Below are 19,472 nucleotides of genomic sequence, written 5' to 3'. Positions count from 1 at the left end.
AGCAAAGAAGAAAGTCTGGATAAGACCCCCAACCTTTGTGTGGGGTTCATCAGCATGGAACTGAAAACTGCCCCCCCCCAGCCCCCCGCCCCCAACCCCACACGCTCCACCCTACCACTCCCTCTACACCACCCCATCCCCCCACCCCCTAGGTGGTAGTTGACAACAGACAACTGACAACTACCACCCAGCAACACCCCCCCCCCCCCCCTCCACCCACCTCACCTCATCCCCCCCACCCCCTAGGTGGTAGTTGACAACAGACAACTACCACCCAGCAACACCCCCCTGCCCACACCCCAGCCCCCCCCCCCCACCCCCTAGGTGGTAGTTGACAACAGACAACTGACAACTACCACCCAGCAACACCCCCAAGCCCGCCCCCCCAACACACACACACACACCCCCAAAAAAAAAAAAAAAAAAAAAAAAAAAAAAAAAATCTGCCTACTGTGCTTTCATATTAGTTCTCAATGGTGCAATCAGGATGCTGAAAGTTTTGGTAATTAGATAGGAACCTAACTGATGATCAAACCTGTTGTGGAGTACTTGTCTTTTCTTTTCTTGTCTTTTTTTTTTTTTTTTAAACTCAGAGAAACTACACCTCTTTGGCCCCAGGTTCGCGATATGAGGGGATTAGTCATTAATTTACGACCTCTACGCTGTGTCCCATACCAGGGTTCATCAGCACATTTAGTAAGGGGCTCTCCAGGGCTGGACTGGGACAAAAAAACGGCCCTGGCATTTTTGGCTTAGACCGACCCCTCATAATTAGCGGTGCACAACGGACTGTACTGTAATGAGGCTGTAGTGTAAGTATGTAAAAATGGAATCAAAAGAGCCAGTGTAGTGCTATGATCCTGCACTGATTTTGAGTCATTAGGTCACATGACCAGGAAGCTATTGAGCTAAAATACTAATATTTACATTAAACAATTATTAAAAATATTAGGAATGTTAAAATGGAATAAAAAAAGGTGTATCTCAACCAGCCAGTGTAGTGCTATGATCCTGCACTGATTTTGAGTCATTAGGTCACATGACCTGGAAGCTATTGAGCTAATATTTACATTTAAAAAAGTATTAAAAATATTAGGAATGTTAGGAACCAATCATGGCGAAGTTTTTTTTTTTTTTACTAGCCTCACTGTTTTAGTCAAGGTGTAGTGGGTAGCCATGGCCGACAACGAAAGTGAAAGGTTGGAGTCTGGCACTGGTTTGGGTTTTCTCCAAACAACAAAGCGCAAACAACTGTTTACAAACAAACTTGCAAAGTTTGCACAGAGAAGGTTCGTGCAACAATTTGAAACAATTTGCTGAGAGCCAAGCAGCGAGGCCAACCACACATCAGCCAGTGGTAACGGCTAAAGACATTACACAGAAACAACCAACTATAACGCAAGCCTTTGATAAAAAGCAAAAGATATGATTCCTATCAAAACAGTGGAAAACTACGGTTTCAAAAGACTGCTCAAAGTAATTGAGCAGCAATCAACTTCACTGTAAAAATTAACTGATTTTACCATTAAAAAAATCATGATAGTTTTGCCATATCGCCCACCCCTACTTAAACTTTAAAACGTCTGGCAGGTCATTTAAACAGCAACTGAGTTTTGATTAAACCACAGGTATAAAAATGCTTGTGTACTTATGTTTGTTCATATATTATATAAATATAGAACTTTTATAATCATAATAATGAATATTCAGATAAAAAAAAAACATTTGACTGGGTAACATCTTTGAATTTCATTCCAATAATCTGAGGCTCACGTGTTATTTTTCTCTGTCACGAGTCGTTGCCTTTGATTCGGATTCGAGAACTGGCGTGACAGTGAAGGCGTTCGCCCTGAACTTCAGTGAGCATCTCTGCAACCAGAGTACGCGTGCGCTACTTCGATTTGGCTTCGTTTCACCAAGTGAAAACAGAAGATTTGAGAGTCGACACGAGCAAAGGACTTCACCGTTACAACAATGTCTGGGTGAGCACTGCTGTCTTGTTTTTTCTTGTTTATTTAAAGATTCAGGAAGGTTAAACAGGTAAATGAGCAGCGCAGGGCACCTGCTGTTCACACTTGGTACTGAGTTTGCAGCAGCTTAACTTGTGATTTTCTAAATGTTTTGGGTTGGTGTTGAGAGCTGCCTTATGATGGGAGTATTATACGTAGTTGACACAATTTCTTTGAGATTTCTCAGCACAATAGGAGGCTCCAGTCACCTTCTATTTAACACAACACACCTTTTCCTTCCTACTAAGGTTTGTGTGCTTTTTGTTTCATTACTGTTTGATGAAGAGTGTACCAACGTGTAAATATCCCCTTTCAGACCAAGGAATATCCAAGATCCATTATTCCCCGAGATATCCAAGACCTACGGTATCACCGGTCCCATCAGCGAGGATCTGCCGGAAGAGGGGGACTTGATCCAGACCAGAAAGCTGAGTGAAAGTCTGAAAACCTGTGATGTATTTGAGGACGACTTGCAGCTGCAACACAGGTATGACACATCTTTTTCTATGTCATCACTCTCACTTTGTTTAATTAACAGCGTTTGTAGAGGTAGAATCAAAACAACATGTTGCTTTTGTTGTGACTCAGCATCTGAGGATGTGATGCTGCTATTGAGACCTCTGGGTTGGTTTTTACTGTGAAAAGAATAAATCAGTTAAACAACAAGCTCCTCGGTGACTGAAGTTAATGCCATTGGTAGAGCACATGTGAAAGAGGACCATAAGATGCTTTAGCTCAATATTTGAAAATGCTTTTTCTGTTTTATTTGCAGAGAGAACGTTGTCAAGCGGCTGGAGTCAGTCTACAAAGACTGGCTTAAAGAAATGTGTAAAGAAATGGTAAGAAATTCTTGGTGAAATCTTCTGTGCTGTTATTTCAAAAGTATCTTTGAACGTGATACTGAAAACATTTGATTTCAATATCACAGACAAGACAGTTTCATTGTTTTGCTTTTTGAATTTAGAACTTACCTTAAGTTGTTACTGACAACGTTGGAGGTAAGATCTTTCCTTTTGGCTCCTTTCACCTGGGAGCTCACACCAAAGGTAAGTAAGAGATTCAGACACATACAGCACAGGTTCTTTGAGTGGTGGGCTACTGCCCCTGAGAGTATATGGTGAAGATAATGGTCTGTTTAAATACAGAATTTCCTCTCATATGAACGTGTGTTTCTTTGACAGGTGCTGATATTGATGCCCTTTGTGTCGGGCCTGGATTTCTGGAGAGAAAAGACTTCTTCACTTCCTTCTACGGGAAGCTGAAAGCCCAGAAGGAGGTCACAGAGATACAGGTTTGACGTACAAGTGATTTATTGTTTGCACGTCAAAGATTATTTCTCACTCTAGTACAAGTGACAGTTTCTTTTGTCCTCAGGCCGTCGAAGAGGCGTTTGTCCCTGTCATCAAGCTGTGCTATGACGGGACTGAGGTAATTTGGGCAGAGAAATAACTAAAAAACTGTTTGCTGTGTCCTCAATTACACTTTTGTTTGCATGTGCCTTAAACATTGTTTTTGTGTTTTCATCATTTTCTAGGTGGACTTAGTCTTTGCCAAGCTGCTGCAGAGGTCCGTTCCAGAAGATCTCAAGGTTTGCAACGACGAGCTCTTGAAGAACCTGGATAAACTCTGCGTCAGGAGTCTCAATGGTAAGCATCAGATTAAAGTGCAGTATTACCTGACAGCTTGTCATGACTAGCCCCTAAGGGGGCTGTTTTTGGAACTCTTTGGGTTTTGTTTTGCACTCTTTGGTGGACATTTGTACATTTTCAGTTTCAGTTTAGTTTCATTTTGGAAAATATATTTCTTGTGTATCATGTCTCGTCTGTAAATTATGTTATGTTTTTGTCTGGTGTCTATATGGTCTTGTGGGTTCCTGTTTTATTTTGAATTCACTGTCCTTGTGTATCTGGTCTTGTTTTACTTCCTGTCTTTGTCTTGTTTCCCGCTTTTGTAATTGTTTTCCCCGCCCTAATTGGTTCCACCTGTTTCCCCTTACCTGTTGTGTATATATAGTCTGCGTTTCCCTTTGTCCAGTGTCACTTTGTTTTTTGTCTCATGTTTCGTCTCATGCCATGTTCCATGCTTTTGTATCATGCTGTGTCCCATGTTTTGTTTCTTGCCCTTGACTCATGTATTTTGCTTCATTTTGGATCTCTCGTCTTCATAATACCCCAGGTAAGGTTTTGTATTATTGTGTTACTTTGTTTCTTGTTTAACCTTTTCTCCTCGTTAGGAGTGATTTTGTGTTCACGTTTTGTAACTTTTGTTTTAGTGCCTTTTTCCCCTTTATGGGTGACCTTTTGTTTGTTGCTTTGTCCAGTCGCTTTGCCTTCCTCCTTTCGTGAGTGATTTTCTGTTTGTTACTTTGTTAGAATAAAATATTATTGTTTTGGACTACATCTGAGGGGTCGTGCATTTGGGTCCAAGTCCTTGCCTCCCATAGTCGTGACACAGCTGTAGTCATTTTCCTTTTGTTTATGACATTTTGTTTGTTAATTCTGTTTTTATAGGCTACAGAGTGACAGAGGAGATCCTCAGCCTTGTGCCTAATATTTATAACTTCAGGCTGGCTTTGAGAACCATCAAGCTGTGGGCCAAACGTGAGTTGAACTACACAGGACTAGTTCATGTTAGTCATTTAGGAGACTGTCAATAGGTGGACATGTCCCCTTACATGATAATTAGATATTTCCTTCATTTTCCCCTCCTCATCTCCCTTCAGGTCGCAACATTTATTCGACCAAGCTGGGCTTCCTGGGCGGTGTATCGTGGGCCATACTGGTTGCCAGGATTTGTCAATTATTTCCAAATGCCACAGCTTCCACCCTGGTGACCAAATTTTTAAAGATCTACTCAGTGTGGTCCCAGCATTTCTGGTGGTGTCCTTGTTAAATGTAAAAACATCAATGCTTTCCTCCTTTAAAATGCAATTTTCTCAATTTTTGAAAGGCAGCTAGAAAAGAAAATATTGGCTGCTTTTTCAATTGTGACTTCATTGTCTCACTGTGAAAGTGTAGCTGCATGTTAATGCTTTGTAAAAAGTTGTAGACGAGGAAGAGTGGATTTGGAAATTTTGTGTTTTGTGTCAGGGTGTGGTCCGTCCCAGTTTCCCTGAGGGAGGTAAAAGACTGCCGCTACAACCTTCCTTTCTGGGACCCCAGGGTAAGTTCAGTTCAGGCTACAATCATAGAATCACATCAGCTGACTTATCACAATTTAAACTCAGGGAAGCTGAAAATCTGTGTCCTTCTACATTTCCAGGTGAATCCAAGTGACCGCTGCCACATAATGCCCATCATTACCCTGGCATACCCACAGCAGAACACGTCCTACGTGTCTCCTTCCACCTTCACGATCATAATGGAGGAGATCCAACGGGGTGTAGCTGACAACAGCCAATTGCTCACTGCACTGTGGGCCAATTAGTTAACTGTGACAAAGCTGATTTTGTTTTTACTTTGACTTAAACAAGCTTTCTCTTCCGTATTCACAGGCCACGCCATCGCTCAGGAGATCCAGCAGGGAAAAGCCACCTGGTCCAAGCTCTTTGAGACTCCAGAGTTTTTTGAGAAATACCAGTATGTACTGAGCTGCCTAAAGATCAAAATAAGGACTCACATGCTCGCTGCTTTCTAAAATATGGACGTTTCTTCCAACAGTTTTTCATTGTTTATCATTTAGATATTTTTAATATATACCTTCTATACTTCTTTCTGATAAACCTGGAAGACCCATGTAGCTGTGCCTTCGAAGGAGCCAGAGCTTTATAGATGATGGTTCTTATTTTTTTTTTTTTTAATGAAGATATTTATGTACATAGTGAAAAAAGAAAGTGCCTATACTCTGGTTTGTTTCAAATGATTTTGTGTTGTGTTCTGTATCATATTTTATTTGGCATTGTGTTAAATGAATGTGTTTGCATATTGTACTTTTTAGGGTGTGACATTGTATTGAAGTTTATTTTGTGATTTGTTTCCTCACAGTAAGCTGCTCAGGGCAGGTTCACTGAGTGTTACATAATGAAACTGATATGTTGTTGTTTTGAATGAATGTGCTGACAGGTTTTTGCTGTTTGCTGTTATTCATTCAAAGTGTTGACTGAGCTCTGTTCAAGTCATTTTTGTCATGACTAGCCCCTAAGGGGGCTGTTTTTGGGACTCTGGAACTCTTTTGGTTTTTTGTTTATAGTTCCTGTTTTATTTTGAAATCACTGCCCTTGTGTGTCTGGTCTTGTTCTACTTCCTGTCTTTGTCTTGTTTCCCTCCTTTTGTGATTGTCTGCCCCACCCTAATTGCTTTCACCTGTTTCCCATTACCTGTTGTCTATATATAGTCTGCGTTTCCCCTTGTCTGTTAGTTTGTTTTTGTCTCATGTTTCATCTCATGCCATGTTCCATGTTCTGTCTTATGCCTTTGTCTCTAGTCTCGTTTCTTGTCCAGATCTTGTTTTCCCAAGCCATCGTTTCCCAGGTCAGGTTTTGTATTAATTTGTTACTTTGTTTCTTTTTAGGTTTTGTTCATTGCTATGTCTTTTTCCTCGTAAGAGTGATTTTGTGTTCTCATTTTGTAACTTTTGTTTTAGTGCCTTTTTCCCCTTTATGGGTGTTCTTTTATTACTTTGTCCAGTTGGTTTGCCTTCCTCCTTCGTGAGTGATTTTCTGTTGATACTTTGTTTGAATAAATAAGTAGTGTTTTGGACTATGTCTGAGGGGTCGTGCATTTGGGTCCTAGTCCTTGCCTCCCATAGCCGTGACAATTTTAGAGGAGGAGGATCATCTGTTTGTTTCCGTGTGGATTCATGGCGTGTTAAATGGCATCTCTAAGCTCTTAATAAGCTGTTGTAGACTTAAATGTGCACTTGGTCTTGAAGCTTGAATGCTGATTGTTCTGATTTATTTGCAAACCAGGTGTTGTTCTCTTTTCTGTTGCAGTTAATATAATGTCTCTGTTTGAATAAATCTGCCGTGTGTTCTGATCTCACTCACTTTTTTACTTTGAGGAAGTTTGACTGAAACTCTTCATGATCTCTTACAATCATTTGGTGACAGATCAGAACAGGCAGAAAATCCTTGATATGGCTTGTGATTATATTAGTTATTAGCAGTTGTGTTCAGCTTTTGATGTGAATTTTTAAAAGTTGCATTGTTGACTTTTTGGCATTAAATACACAAGACTGGGATCCATCTTTGTATAGAGATGTTACTCATTGTGCTGTACAGTGACTTGACCTTGATCAGAAATGAATTCACACTCTCTGTGTTGGTAAAATAGAAATGATTATTCCTGTAGTGAGATCCCAGCCTGCGTACAAAGGCTCAATGCTGTGACATGTGTTGCCATCGTTCTGTCTCTTATGTTTAAAGGCATTACGTTCTGCTCCAAGTGACGTCCACTAAAGACAAGCAGCATATTGGATGGTGAGTACAGAGAACAAAGAAAATGAGAAGCCATGTTTCAGTAAAAGTTTTTTTAGACAATCTCACATCTTTGGGTGAAACGGCTTCTTATTCATGTCTGAGCGTCTCTCTGAGAGAGAAAAGAGTTTTCATATTTTCTGTCCAGATACTTTAGTGCTTTGCTCTTCCTGAACATCATGCTTTGTTCCCTCTGTTAGGACGAGCCTGGTGGAGTCTAAAATCAGACTCCTGGTGGGAATTCTGGAGAGGAATGTGAACATTTCCCTGGCTCACATTAATCTACAGCTGTTCCCTGGACCCAGGAAGAACAAGATGTAAGGATGTGATTTTATGGTTCTATTTCTACTAATTTCAGCAGAGAGAGAGCGTTAAAGCACACTTCTTATTTTGGTATGTAGGTGTTGTACTGTCAGCTCACTGACCTGTGTTTCTGTCTGTTTCAGAGAGGGAGTGAGCACAGCTTTGCTTTTTGGACTCGTCTTAAATACAGACGGGTCCAAAAACCAGAAGATAGACCTGACCTCTGACCTCCTCTCTTTCACTGATGCTAGTACGTGTGTGTGTTTTTTTTTGTTTGTTTTTTTTTTCATTCTTTTCAGGTTTAGTTGAAATGGAGCAATGTTGTGAAAAATGATAAAGCGTATTTTTATTTTGTGCTGTTGCAGTCTACACCCAGGCAAAGACCAGTGAACTGTATGAAGAGGGAATGACCGTATCGGCCATATACATACAGAGGGAGAACCTTTGCTGGCAGATGCCTGATGGCTCACGGAAAAAGGTTTTCAGCCCAAAACCACAGCCTGCAGTGAGCCACCAGATCTCTGCGCCAGCAAATCGCACAGCATCTGACGCCGCGTGTCACCTAAGTGCAAAGAGAAAAGGCTGGCCTCAATCTGAGATGCCAGCTAAGGAGATGAAGACCGACAAGGATTGCACAACCATTCCATGCTTTGTTGAAGATAAAATCACTTATTCCTAATACTTGCAGGTTGTAGCGATAACCCTCGGACAGAGCCAGGCTGTCTGTTTCCTAATGTTTCCAGTCTTTCTGCTAAGCTAACTGGATGTTGGCTGTAGCTTTGTATTTAACTTACAGATGTAAGAGTGGCATCAATCTTATCTAAGTATTAGCAAGAAAATTAATAAGCATATTTTTCAAAACTAATCCTTGAAACATTTCTAAGACTTGTGTTAAGTTATTGGTCAAAACTAAATGCAGTAACTGAAGTTTTTCTAAGAATGTTACCATAAAAAACACATTTTCCTTGTTCTCTACAGGAATCAGCGTCTGTGTCCACAGCCACTCCCTCCTCCGTGACTCCACAGGCCACAAAAAGACCTCATTCTCTGTGTTCAGAAGCGTCAACATCCAAGAGGATCAAACTTGACACTGAACCAGAACAGGAGACAAAACAAACCTGCCATGACGCGTCAGGCGTCTCGCTCAGTAAGAGTCCGTCTCCAGGCAAAAAAGAGACCTGGCACTCCTGAGCTTGAGACGCCGACAAAGAAACCCAGATATGACCTGGTATGTTGTGGGAGGTGTCCTGTTAACATACATTATTAAACTTCTCAGCTCGCAGTTAGATGAACAAAGTCTTGCTAAGAGACTTAGTATTAGTAAAGATACTCAGATGTTGTGACTTATCTCACTGTCTGTTCCCTCCCTCTCAGAATCAGCCCACTGTCGAGCTGAGTGAGCAGCTTCCCGGCCCTGCCAAACCTGTCAGTGTGAAGAAAGGCTCCATCAAGCTTAACCTCATCAGGTACAGCAAACAATTCTGAATAGAAACCTGTCCTTGTTTATGCTCACTGTGCTTTTAGATCTATGACTATGTTGCAGCTGGTCCCTTTCTCGCTGTATTAATGAGGGAGGTGGTGTTAGATGCTGTTCCATGAACTTATTGGACAATGGCCATGGTACCTACTAATCCCCGGTCCCTCTCTATATCTAAAGGAGATATCCAGCCTCCCCTCCTGACACAGGAACAACTCCCCTGCTTAACTATCTTCACTGCTGGCAACACTAAAAGTTGCGAGCAGCACCCTCCCGCCACAGTGCCACAGTCACAGATAAAACGGTGGCTGAGAAAGGCCACGCAAATGGTACGTCGCAACACAAATGCAAAAGCCGCAACACAAATACAAAAGCCTCACAACGGAAGTTTAGTCACAACTTACTTTCTGGCTACGAAGTAAAAGAGGAGGAGCAGCAAGTGAAACCTTCTTCAGAAACTTACAATTATTGCTGTCATTATGTGATTGTCACAAATGAACAATGCAAATAATAACCTTTATATTTTAATACTTATGTACTCTGCCATCTAACTTTGGACTACTACGATAAGTATAAGTATCTGAAGAAGGTTTCACTAACTTCTCCTCCTCTTCCACTTCGAATCCAGAAGGTCACAACTTCCGTTGTGACTTACTTCCGTTGTGAGGCTTTTGCGATGTTTGCATTTGCGTGGCCTTTCTCGGCCACCGTACTAACCCTTGCAATGGTGGTAAAAGTACTCAGATCAGTTACTTAAGTCACTGCACCAATACCACAGACAAAATACTCCATTATAAGTTTTTGTGTCACTTAATACTTGAAGAATTAAATTAGTAAAATATAATATTGTAGACTAGAACTATCAAAAACTTTGTGCATTCTGTGTGAATATTTGTGATGTAAGATGAGTTTATTCAGCCTCTCTGACCTGACCTGTAAAAATCACACTACACAAACTACACAACATTCATTCTGTAAACAGCACAAACCTCCATTTAATTCTAAAACTAGAATCTAAAATCAGTTCTCATCATACCCTGAGCACAAGACAAAGGTGGAAAGCTTTAAATCTTTCTCTGGCTCCGACACTCAGGAAGGACTGAAATTAAAAAAAATTATTGCTGACATTTACATCAACAAGTTTTAATAAAATCAAAACGGAAGACAACAGCAATAACTATCAAAAATGCTGGATTAAAATTCACTGAAATTCCATTCAAACGGTCTGATATGTCACTGCAGTTCCTCTTTACAACATAGCTCATATGTGCTGCAGTTTGAGTGGAACTCCACTAGGGGGCGCATCCATGTGTTAATGGTTCTCTACAAACACTGGTTTCATTTTCACCTTCACTTGTGTTAAAGACATCATTTAATTGCATCAATAGAACCTTCTAAGTACACTAAATGTGTGATGATGCATGGAAACGTATTTTTAAAAATCCAAATTTAGAGCCTGATGACCACAAAGCAGCAGGAGAAATGAACTGAATACATGGATGTGCAGAATAACCAAAATTTCTTCCACTGGGTTTTATTTATTTGGACATAAATACACACAATACACAACATCAGAAGAAGAAAATTTAACAGAATTTTTTATGATAATTATCAGTAATTTGTTCGTTATGTTTAAACAGTTCTGAAAGCAGTGACTGTACTTTACAGAAACAATTAGACTACGTTAGAGCGAATCAGTTACCACAGATTGTTTGTAACAGAAAGAAGCAGACACATTACAGGAGAATATGATATGAAGAAAAGCAAGCAATGAAGTACATGCTGTATAATGTTACACTATAGGATGCTGAACATTTTTGTTCATACAAATCTAAAGTTTCTACTCACTGTAATACACAGGATGTATGGACTCTAACACCATCATTTGCACAGAGACTGAAGAATGGGTAGATTTTGTCAGTGAAGGAGCAGCCGGTGAAGGAGTAGATAAGAGCAGCAGCATCAGCATCATAGAAGTTGACCAAACCCTCTTCATAATCCACAAACACACCCACCTTCTCAGGCTTTGCCTTCAGAGAGAGACAGACTGATGGATCAGCACAGGCAAAGTACCCACCCAGCCACTTTGAACAAACAGTCCAGTAACCAGTCTTGGGGCTCAGTGTGGTTAGTTTGTTGATGTTGGACTGTCTGGCTACTCCTACAGTCCACGTGGACCTCTTTCTTACCTGAACCTCAAAATAAAATCTTCCAGAAGTGAAACCCTGCTTTGATAAGACACATCGACACTTGGTACCCTCATTTACCTTTTCTTTCTGATTAGACTGGGTGGGTTTGGAGTGTACCACATCAGGATCCAGTTTCACATCCACTGTATACTGTTGGACCCTCTTCAGCTCGGCTACAACCAATGGCTTCATCTGTCCACTGAGCTTCTTTTCCAGCTGATTCACAGCTGTCGCCACAGTCCCCTCATATGATGGAGGATGGAGGCTGACTTCTGTCCAGTCCTTGGTGGGTGGAGCAGGGTTCAGGAATGAGAAGCTTTGGAGGAGGTGGAGGTGGTCTTCAGAGTGTGAGAGCTGCTCCACCTCAGAGCTTCTCTTCTTCAGCTCAGTGATTTCCTCCTCCAGCTCTTTGATGAAGCCTTCAGCCTGTTCCTCTGTTGTTCTCTGCTTCCCTTTGATCGTCTTGATCAGTTCAGCCTGGCTTCTCTCGACAGACTCCTTCAGAGCAGTGAAGACCTGAACACCTGCTGCTATTTCTCTGTCTGCATTTTTCTTACTGAGCTCCACTGACTGTTTGATCTCCTGAATCTTCTGCTGTCTCTTTTGGATCATGTGCTGAATTTCATCCTCTGTCGCCTTCAGCTCTGCCTTCTTTCCTTCACATTCTTCTGCCAGAGGAACAAACTCATGTGTCTTGTGGTCTAAAACAGAGCAGAGTATGCAGATACATGTCTGATCAGTCTTGCAGAACAGCTCCAGCAGTTTATTGTGCTTCGTACAGATCCTGCCTTCCAGGTTCTCCACAGGGTCGATCAGCTGATGTCTTTTCAGGCCCGAGATTGTCAGATGAGGCTCCAGGTGAATCTCACAGTACGAGGTCAGACACACCAGGCAGGACTTCAGGGCCTTCAGTTTGGTTCCAGTGCAGACGTCACAGGGAACTTCTCCTGGTTTGGCAGCTTGTTGCTCTGAGCAGCTGCTGCTGGCTTCCTGTTCAACTGACAGTCTGAACTGAGCAGCCATCTCAGAGATGAATCTATTGACCCTCAGTTCAGGTCTTATGTTGAAAACCTCTTTACAATTGGGACACTGGCACAGGACATTAACATCCCAGTGTTCAGAGATGCAGTTGTTACAGAAGTTGTGTCCACATGGTAAGGTGACTGGATCAGTGAACACATCCAGACAGATGGAGCACAGAAACTGATCTTCAGTCAGCAGACAGCTGGCAGCAGCCATTTCTACACACTGAGAACAAAAGAGGTAAAAGACAAAAATAGTACTTGCAGATCATTTGATTATTTGTTTAATTACATGAAAAACTGATAAGTGAAATATTAGGAATGTTATGCAGCGAACATGTCAGTGAATTAGCAGCACAATCTGTGTGATTTTATGTATCTGATTTACTAAGACAGCAGCAGGACTTAGACTACTTGTCTTCCTGAGGTAAAACACACACATCTCTCTCTCTCTCTCTCTCTCTCTATATATATATATATATATATATGTGTGTGTGTGTGTGTGTGTGTGTGTGTGTGTCTAAATCTTGAGTCTTGAGTATAAATCTAGTTCAATACATTACAATACATTAGCCTGCACACATTCATAGGAGGAGGTGGAGTGATATATTGACGCAGCCTGGGAGTGGCAGTAGTGGAGCTGGTGATGCTGGTGAATCTGCAGCGTTAATGTTTCGAACATCTTCACTGGGCAAAACTAACATCCGCTGATGTTATATTTAGATTTCAGCGATTCAGACGTCATTTTATCTAATCACTTTATCCCTGTAGGCAAATATCCCTCAAATATCCCCCGAAGCAAGAGCAGCATTACAGTGATAACATCCTAAGCCTTCATGTTAGTATCATCATTTCAGCCTGTAAGTTTGTAAGAGAGTTCAGTTTCAAAGGACTTTGAAACAGTATTATGTCATCCCTGCTTTACTGTAACATCATATGTTATATCAGGGAGTCAGCTAGGACAAAGAGAATGAAGAGCAGGAACACAGAGAGGACCATGGTGCAGAGAGCAGAGAATCAAACACATGAAAACAGAAACAGAAAACAGGAAATTGTAAAAATTCTCCTCCAGAACCCCACACGGCCATCAGCTGGGTTAAACATTAGCCTTGGGTGGGTCCTGTCTGTCCTATCAGAGCTGAGGTTCTGTGTCATTAGCAGTTGTTGAAACAAGGTAAATATCATCAGCAGTACTCACCAGTGCTCGACAAAGACTCTGCTGTGTTGTTGAGGATGAAACCAGATGATTTTATAACCAGATGAATTTTTCTGTGGAGAGAAACAGAGAGACTTGCCGAGCCTGTAGCTCTGCAGTCCTTCAGACAAATTTTCACTTTCACAAGGAAATGTGACGTTGAAACTCTTATCTTTCAGTTTCAGTTTCAGTTTCTTAGACATTTAGAAATTTAAATTCATCAGTATGAGATATTTCAGAGGCAGACAGTATCAGAGGGAGCTTGTCCTCAAATGGCCTCATGCTGCTGTTTTAGAGCGATGCCACTAGAGGGCGTCCAACTGTCACTTGTCACTGGACTTGGATTCATCAGGTGGACACAAACACCTCTGCAGGTGAAGGATCATGTCTCTCTGTAACTGCTGAATGTGGAAATAAGCAGCTGTTTGAGAACACGTTCAACTTAAAGGGTGAAGATCTGTCAGTGTTCTGTACTTGTACGTACAATTAGTAAACTAATCAATTCTATATATTAAAATATTGTCTATAGCCAGTTTAAGAAATTCAGATCACCATGGCTAAATATCTTTGATCTTCTTTAATGTATTATATCTGTAAACCTATCTCTGGTATTTGCATTTTTACCTCTAACCTGTGCAATGGTGGTAAAAGTACTAAGATCAGTTACTTAAGTCACTGCACCAATACCTCAGATTCAAAATACTCCATTACAAGTTTTTGTGTCACTTAATACTTGAAGAATTAAATTAGTGAAATATAATATTATAGACTAGAACTATCAAAAACTGTGCATTCTGTGTGAATATTTGTGATGTAAGATGAATTTATTCAGCCTCTCTGACCTAATCTGTAAAAATCGCCATAAATTACACAACATTCATTCTGTAAACAGCACAAAGCTCCATTTAATTCTAAAACCAGAATCTAAAATCAGTTCTCATCATACCCTGAGCACAAGACAAAGGTGGAAAGCTTTAAATCCTTCTCTGGCTCCTACACTCAGGAAGGACTGAAAAAACAAATCATTTATTGGTGACATTTACGACTATATGTTTTAAAAAATCAAAACAGAAGAAAAAAGCAATAACTATCAAAAATGCTGGATTAAAATTCATTCAATTCAAACAGTCTGATACGTGACTGCAGTCCCTCTGTGGCCACATGCTGCAGTTTGAGTGGAACTCCGCTAGGGGGCGCATCCATGCGTTAATGGTTCTCTACAAACACTGGTTTTCACCTTCACTTGTGTTGAAGACGTCATTTAATTGCATCAGTATAACCTTCTAAGTAAACTAAATGTGTGATGATGCATGGAAACGTATTTTTAAAAATCCAAATTTGAGAGACAAATGAACTTAATACAAGGACGTGCAGTATAACCAAAATTTCTTCCACTGGGTTTTATTTATTTGGACATAAATACACACAGTACACAACATCAGAAGAAAAACATTTAACAGAATTCTTTTATGATAATTATCAGTAATTTGTGTAAGAATCCAACACTTTCTATATGTACAATAATCAATGGTTTGGATTTATTAACCAGACATTCTGCGGATGTTTCTCTTTTTCACCATGTTTATGTTTAAACAGTTCTGAAAGCAGTATGTCTGTGAATGTTCTCATTCATCCAGGTCATAGTTCTCTCTTTGAAAATCGAATTGAAGGCAACTGGACATATGTTTGTCTGGGAAGACGTTTCGCCTCTTATCCAAGGGGCTTCATCAGTTCATACGCATCGGTCTATCTAGTCCGCACTAGTCTGACCAAGAAAGTGGAGTAAGACCCAGGTATTTAACCTGTTGTGGGTGGGACCACCAAAGTACCTGTGAAAGTACTGGTTTCACCTGACCATTGTTGTGGTCCCCAGTGAACGACAGTCGTCAGGCTCATGTGACCTAGTTTGTGTCTCATGTGAACGACAGTCGTTAGGGTCAGGTGAGTCCCTGGTGGACTCTCGTTGAGAGTCGTCTGAGGTTAAGTTGTTTACTCTCCTGGGTACACATGAAAGGGCTACATTGTAAATGGGGGATAGGTGGTGTCGCAGACCCCCTCCTCTGTTTAGTGATGGTTTTTCCACTTTCACATAAATGGCTTCTTTGACTCCTCTCTCAAACCATCTGTCCTCCCTGTCCAGGATTTTGACATTGCTGTCTTCAAAGGAGTGTGCTTTTTCCTTTAGATGTGAGTAGACAGCTGAGACTGGACCCGAGGAGTTAGCCCTTCTGTGTTGGGCCATGCGTTTGTTCAAAGGTTGTTTAGTTTCCCCAATATATAGGCCCTTGCATTCCTCACTGCATTTGACCGCATATATTAGGTTGCTTTTATGATTGTGTGGTATCTTGTCTTTGGGGTGTACCAGTTTCTGTCTGAGTGTTGCTGGGTTTGAAACATACAGGAATTTGATGTTTGTTAAAAATCCTCCTGAGTTTCTCTGAGACCCCAGACACGTATGGAATGACAATGTTTTTGCGTTTATCTTCCATATTCTCAGCATCCTCCCTGTTGGTATTCTTTCTGGAGCGTGTTGTTTTGCCAAAAGACCAGCTCGGATAGCCACAAGTTTTCAGAGCTCCCTTTATATGCTTATGTTCTTCTGCTTGGGCCCAAGTGGAGGTTGGTATGTTGTCAGCCCTGTGTTGCAAGGTTCTGATAACTCCCAGTTTGTGCTCCAGTGGATGATGTGAGTCAAAAAGTAGGTATTGATCGGTGTGTGTGGGTTTCCTGTATACCCCAATGTGGAGGCTCCTGTCCTCAGCAAGGTGAACGTCATAATCCAGGAATGGTAGGTGGTTATCTTTGACATCTTCTCTTGTGAATTTGATGTTTTTGTCCACAGAGTTGATGTGTTCAGTGAAAGCTTGTAAGTCTTGGGTTTTGATCTTTACCCATGTGTCATCCATATACCTAAACCAGTGACTTGGAGGTGTACCTTTGAATGAGTTAAGGGCCTTTTGTTCTACCATTTCCAAGTATAGATTAGCCACAATGGGGGACACTGGTGAGCCCATAGCACAGCCGTGTTTTTGTCTGTAAAATTTGCTGTTAAACTGGAAATATGTGGTGTTGAGGCACAAATCCAGTAACTGGCAGATCTGGTCTGGTGTGAGATTGGTTCTGTCATGTAGTCTGTAGTCATGTAGTCTGAAAGCAGTGACTGTACTTTACAGAAACAATTAGAGTACGTTAGATAGAATCAGTTACCACAGATTGTTTGTAACAGAAAGAAGCAGACACATTACAGGAGAATATGATATGAAGAAAAGCAAGCAAGGAAGGACATACTGTATAATGTTACACTATAGGATGCTGAACATTTTTGTTCATACAAATCTAATGTTTCTGCTCACTGTAATACACAAACCTTATCATTTGTGTGTATTTTAACACCGTCATTTTCACAGGGACTGAAGAATGGGTAGATTGTGTCAGTGAAGGAGCAGCCGGTGAAGGAGTAGATAAGAGCAGCAGCATCAGCATCATAGAAGTTGACCAAACCCTCTTCATAATCCACAAACACACCCACCTTCTCAGGCTTCGCCTTCAGAGAGAGACAGACTGATGGATCAGCACAGGCAAAGTACCCACCCAGCCACTTTGAACAAACAGTCCAGTAACCAGTCTTGGGGCTCAGTGTGGTTAGTTTGTTGATGTTGGACTGTCTGGCTACTCCTACAGTCCACGTAGATCTCCATCTAACCCGAACCTCAAAGTAAAATCTTCCAGAAGTGAAACCCTGCTTTGATAAGACACATCGACACTCGTCATTTACCTTTTCTTTCTCATTAGACTGGGTGGGTTTGGAGTGTACCACATCGGGATCCAGTTTCACATCCACTGTGTACTGTTGGACCCTCTTCAGCTCGGCCACAAACAGTGTCTTCATCTGTCCACTGAGCTTCTTTTCCAGCTGATTCACAGCTGTCGCCACAGTCCCCTCATATGATGGAGGACGGACGCTGACTTCTGTCCAGTCCTTGGTGGGTGGAGCAGAGTTCAGGGATGAGAAGCTTTGGAGGAGGTGGAGGTGGTCTTCAGAGTGTGAGAGCTGCTCCACCTCAGAGCTTCTCTTCTTCAGCTCAGTGATTTCCTCCTCCAGCTCTTTGATGAAGCCTTCAGCCTGTTCCTCTGTTGTTCTCTGCTTCCCTTTGATCGTCTTGATCAGTTCATCCTGGCTTCTCTCGACAGACTCCTTCAGAGCAGTGAAGACCTGAACACCTGCTGCTATTTCTCTGTCTGCATTTTTCTTACTGAGCTCCACTGACTGTTTGATCTCCTGAATCTTCTGCTGTCTCTTTTGGATCATGTGCTCAATTTCATCCTCTGTCGTCTTCAGCTCTGCCTTCTTTCCTTCAAATTCTTCTGTCACAGGAACAAACTCATGTGTCTTGTGGTCTGAAACAGAGCAGAGTATGCAGATACATGTCTGATCAGTCTTGCAGAACAGCTCCAGCAGTTTATTGTGCTTCGCACACATCCTGCCTTCCAGGTTCTCCACAGGGTCGATCAGCTGATGTCTTTCCAGGCCTGGTGTTGCCAGATGAGGCTCCAGGTGAGTCTCACAGTACGAGGTCAGACACACCAGGCAGGACTTCAGGGCCTTCAGTTTGGTTCCAGTGCAGACGTCACAGGGAACTTCTCCTGGTTTGGCATCTTGTTGCTCTGAGCAGCTGCTGCTGGCTTCCTGTTCAACTGACAGTCTGAACTGAGCAGCCATCTCAGAGATGAATCTATTGACCCTCAGTTCAGGTCTTATGTTGAAAACCTCTTTACAGCTGGGACACTGGCACGGGACATTAACATCCCAGTGTTCAGAGATGCATTTGTTACAGAAGTTGTGTCCACATGGTAAGGTGACTGGATCAGTGAACACATCCAGACAGATGGAGCACAGAAACTGATCTTCAGTCAGCAGACAGCTGGCAGCAGCCATTTCTACACACTGAGAACAAAAGAGGTAAAAGACAAAAATAGTAATTGCAGATCATTTGATTATTTGTTTAATTACATCAAACTGATAAGTGAAATATTAGGAATGTTATCCTTATTCTTGTCGTTCACCTACGGGAGGAACAAAGTTACTACGAAAACAGCACAAGGCAAACATGCAGGGAACATGTCAGTGAATTAGCAGCACAATCTGTGTGACTCTATGCATCTGATTTACTAAGACAGCATTACAGCATTACAGTGATAACATCCTGAGCCTTCATGTTAGTATCATGATTTCAGCCTGTAAGTTTGTAAGAGAGTTCAGTTTCAAAGGGCTTTGAAACAGTATTATGTCATCCCTGCTTTACTGTAACATCATATGTTATATCAGGGAGTCAGCTAGGACAAAGAGAATGAAGAGCAGGAACACAGAGAGGACCATGGTGCAGAGAGCAGAGAATCAAACACATGAAAACAGAAACAGAAAACAGGAAATTGTAAAAATTCTCCTCCAGAACCCCACACGGCCATCAGCTGGGTTAAACATTAGCCTTGGGTGGGTCCTGTCTGTCCTATCAGAGCTGAGGTTCTGTGTCATTAGCAGTTGTTGAAACAAGGTAAATATCATCAGCAGTACTCACCAGTGCTCCACAAAGACTCCGCTGTGTTGTTGAGGATGAAACCAGATGACTTTATAACCAGATTAATTTTTCTTCGGAGAGAAACAGAGAGACTTGCCGAGCCTTTAGCTCTGCAGTCCTTCAGACAAACTTTCACTTTCACTTAAGGAGATGTGACGTTGAAGCTCTTGTTATCTTTCAGTTTCGCTCTGTGTTCAGTCCGGTGCTTGGCGCACTGCCTGTAATTTCACACTGTTCACACTGTTTACCATCTTTTCCTTATGTGACACATTTCTGACAAAAAGAAAA

At 41.6% G+C, this 19,472-nt stretch overlaps 2 protein-coding genes and 1 pseudogene across 3 annotated transcripts; 1 reads left to right on the top strand and 2 right to left on the bottom strand.

The window, feature by feature from the left end:
- The first annotated feature begins 1,176 nt into the window (after positions 1-1,176).
- On the top strand, positions 1,177-9,210 carry LOC121182588 (annotated as a pseudogene).
- Positions 9,211-10,733: 1,523 nt separating this feature from the next.
- LOC121182168 (E3 ubiquitin-protein ligase TRIM39-like) lies at positions 10,734-19,314 on the bottom strand. 2 transcript variants are annotated; one of them, XM_041038531.1, is made up of 3 exons: positions 19,185-19,314; positions 16,945-18,553; positions 10,734-11,033 (listed from the first exon to the last, which is right to left on the bottom strand). In XM_041038531.1, the coding sequence occupies exon 2, from the start codon at positions 18,542-18,544 to the stop codon at positions 16,958-16,960; it is 1,587 nt and encodes a 528-aa protein (XP_040894465.1). In that variant the 5' UTR covers positions 18,545-18,553; positions 19,185-19,314; the 3' UTR covers positions 10,734-11,033; positions 16,945-16,957. The 2 variants fall into 2 exon arrangements, with proteins under 2 accessions (XP_040894465.1, XP_040894464.1); XM_041038530.1 differs by lacking the exon at positions 10,734-11,033 and having other exon boundaries at positions 15,417-18,553.
- Positions 11,047-13,662, bottom strand: LOC121182169 (E3 ubiquitin-protein ligase TRIM39-like). Its single transcript, XM_041038532.1, has 2 exons — positions 13,612-13,662; positions 11,047-12,639 (listed from the first exon to the last, which is right to left on the bottom strand). Exon 2 carries the CDS (start codon positions 12,628-12,630, stop codon positions 11,047-11,049), a length of 1,584 nt encoding a protein of 527 aa, XP_040894466.1. The 5' UTR covers positions 12,631-12,639; positions 13,612-13,662.
- Positions 19,315-19,472: the final 158 nt, after the last annotated feature.

The sequence above is a fragment of the Toxotes jaculatrix genome, chromosome 5, assembly GCF_017976425.1.
Source record: "Toxotes jaculatrix isolate fToxJac2 chromosome 5, fToxJac2.pri, whole genome shotgun sequence".
NCBI classification, from domain to species: Eukaryota; Metazoa; Chordata; class Actinopteri; family Toxotidae; genus Toxotes; species Toxotes jaculatrix.
This window is presented reverse-complemented; position numbering and strand designations above follow the sequence as displayed.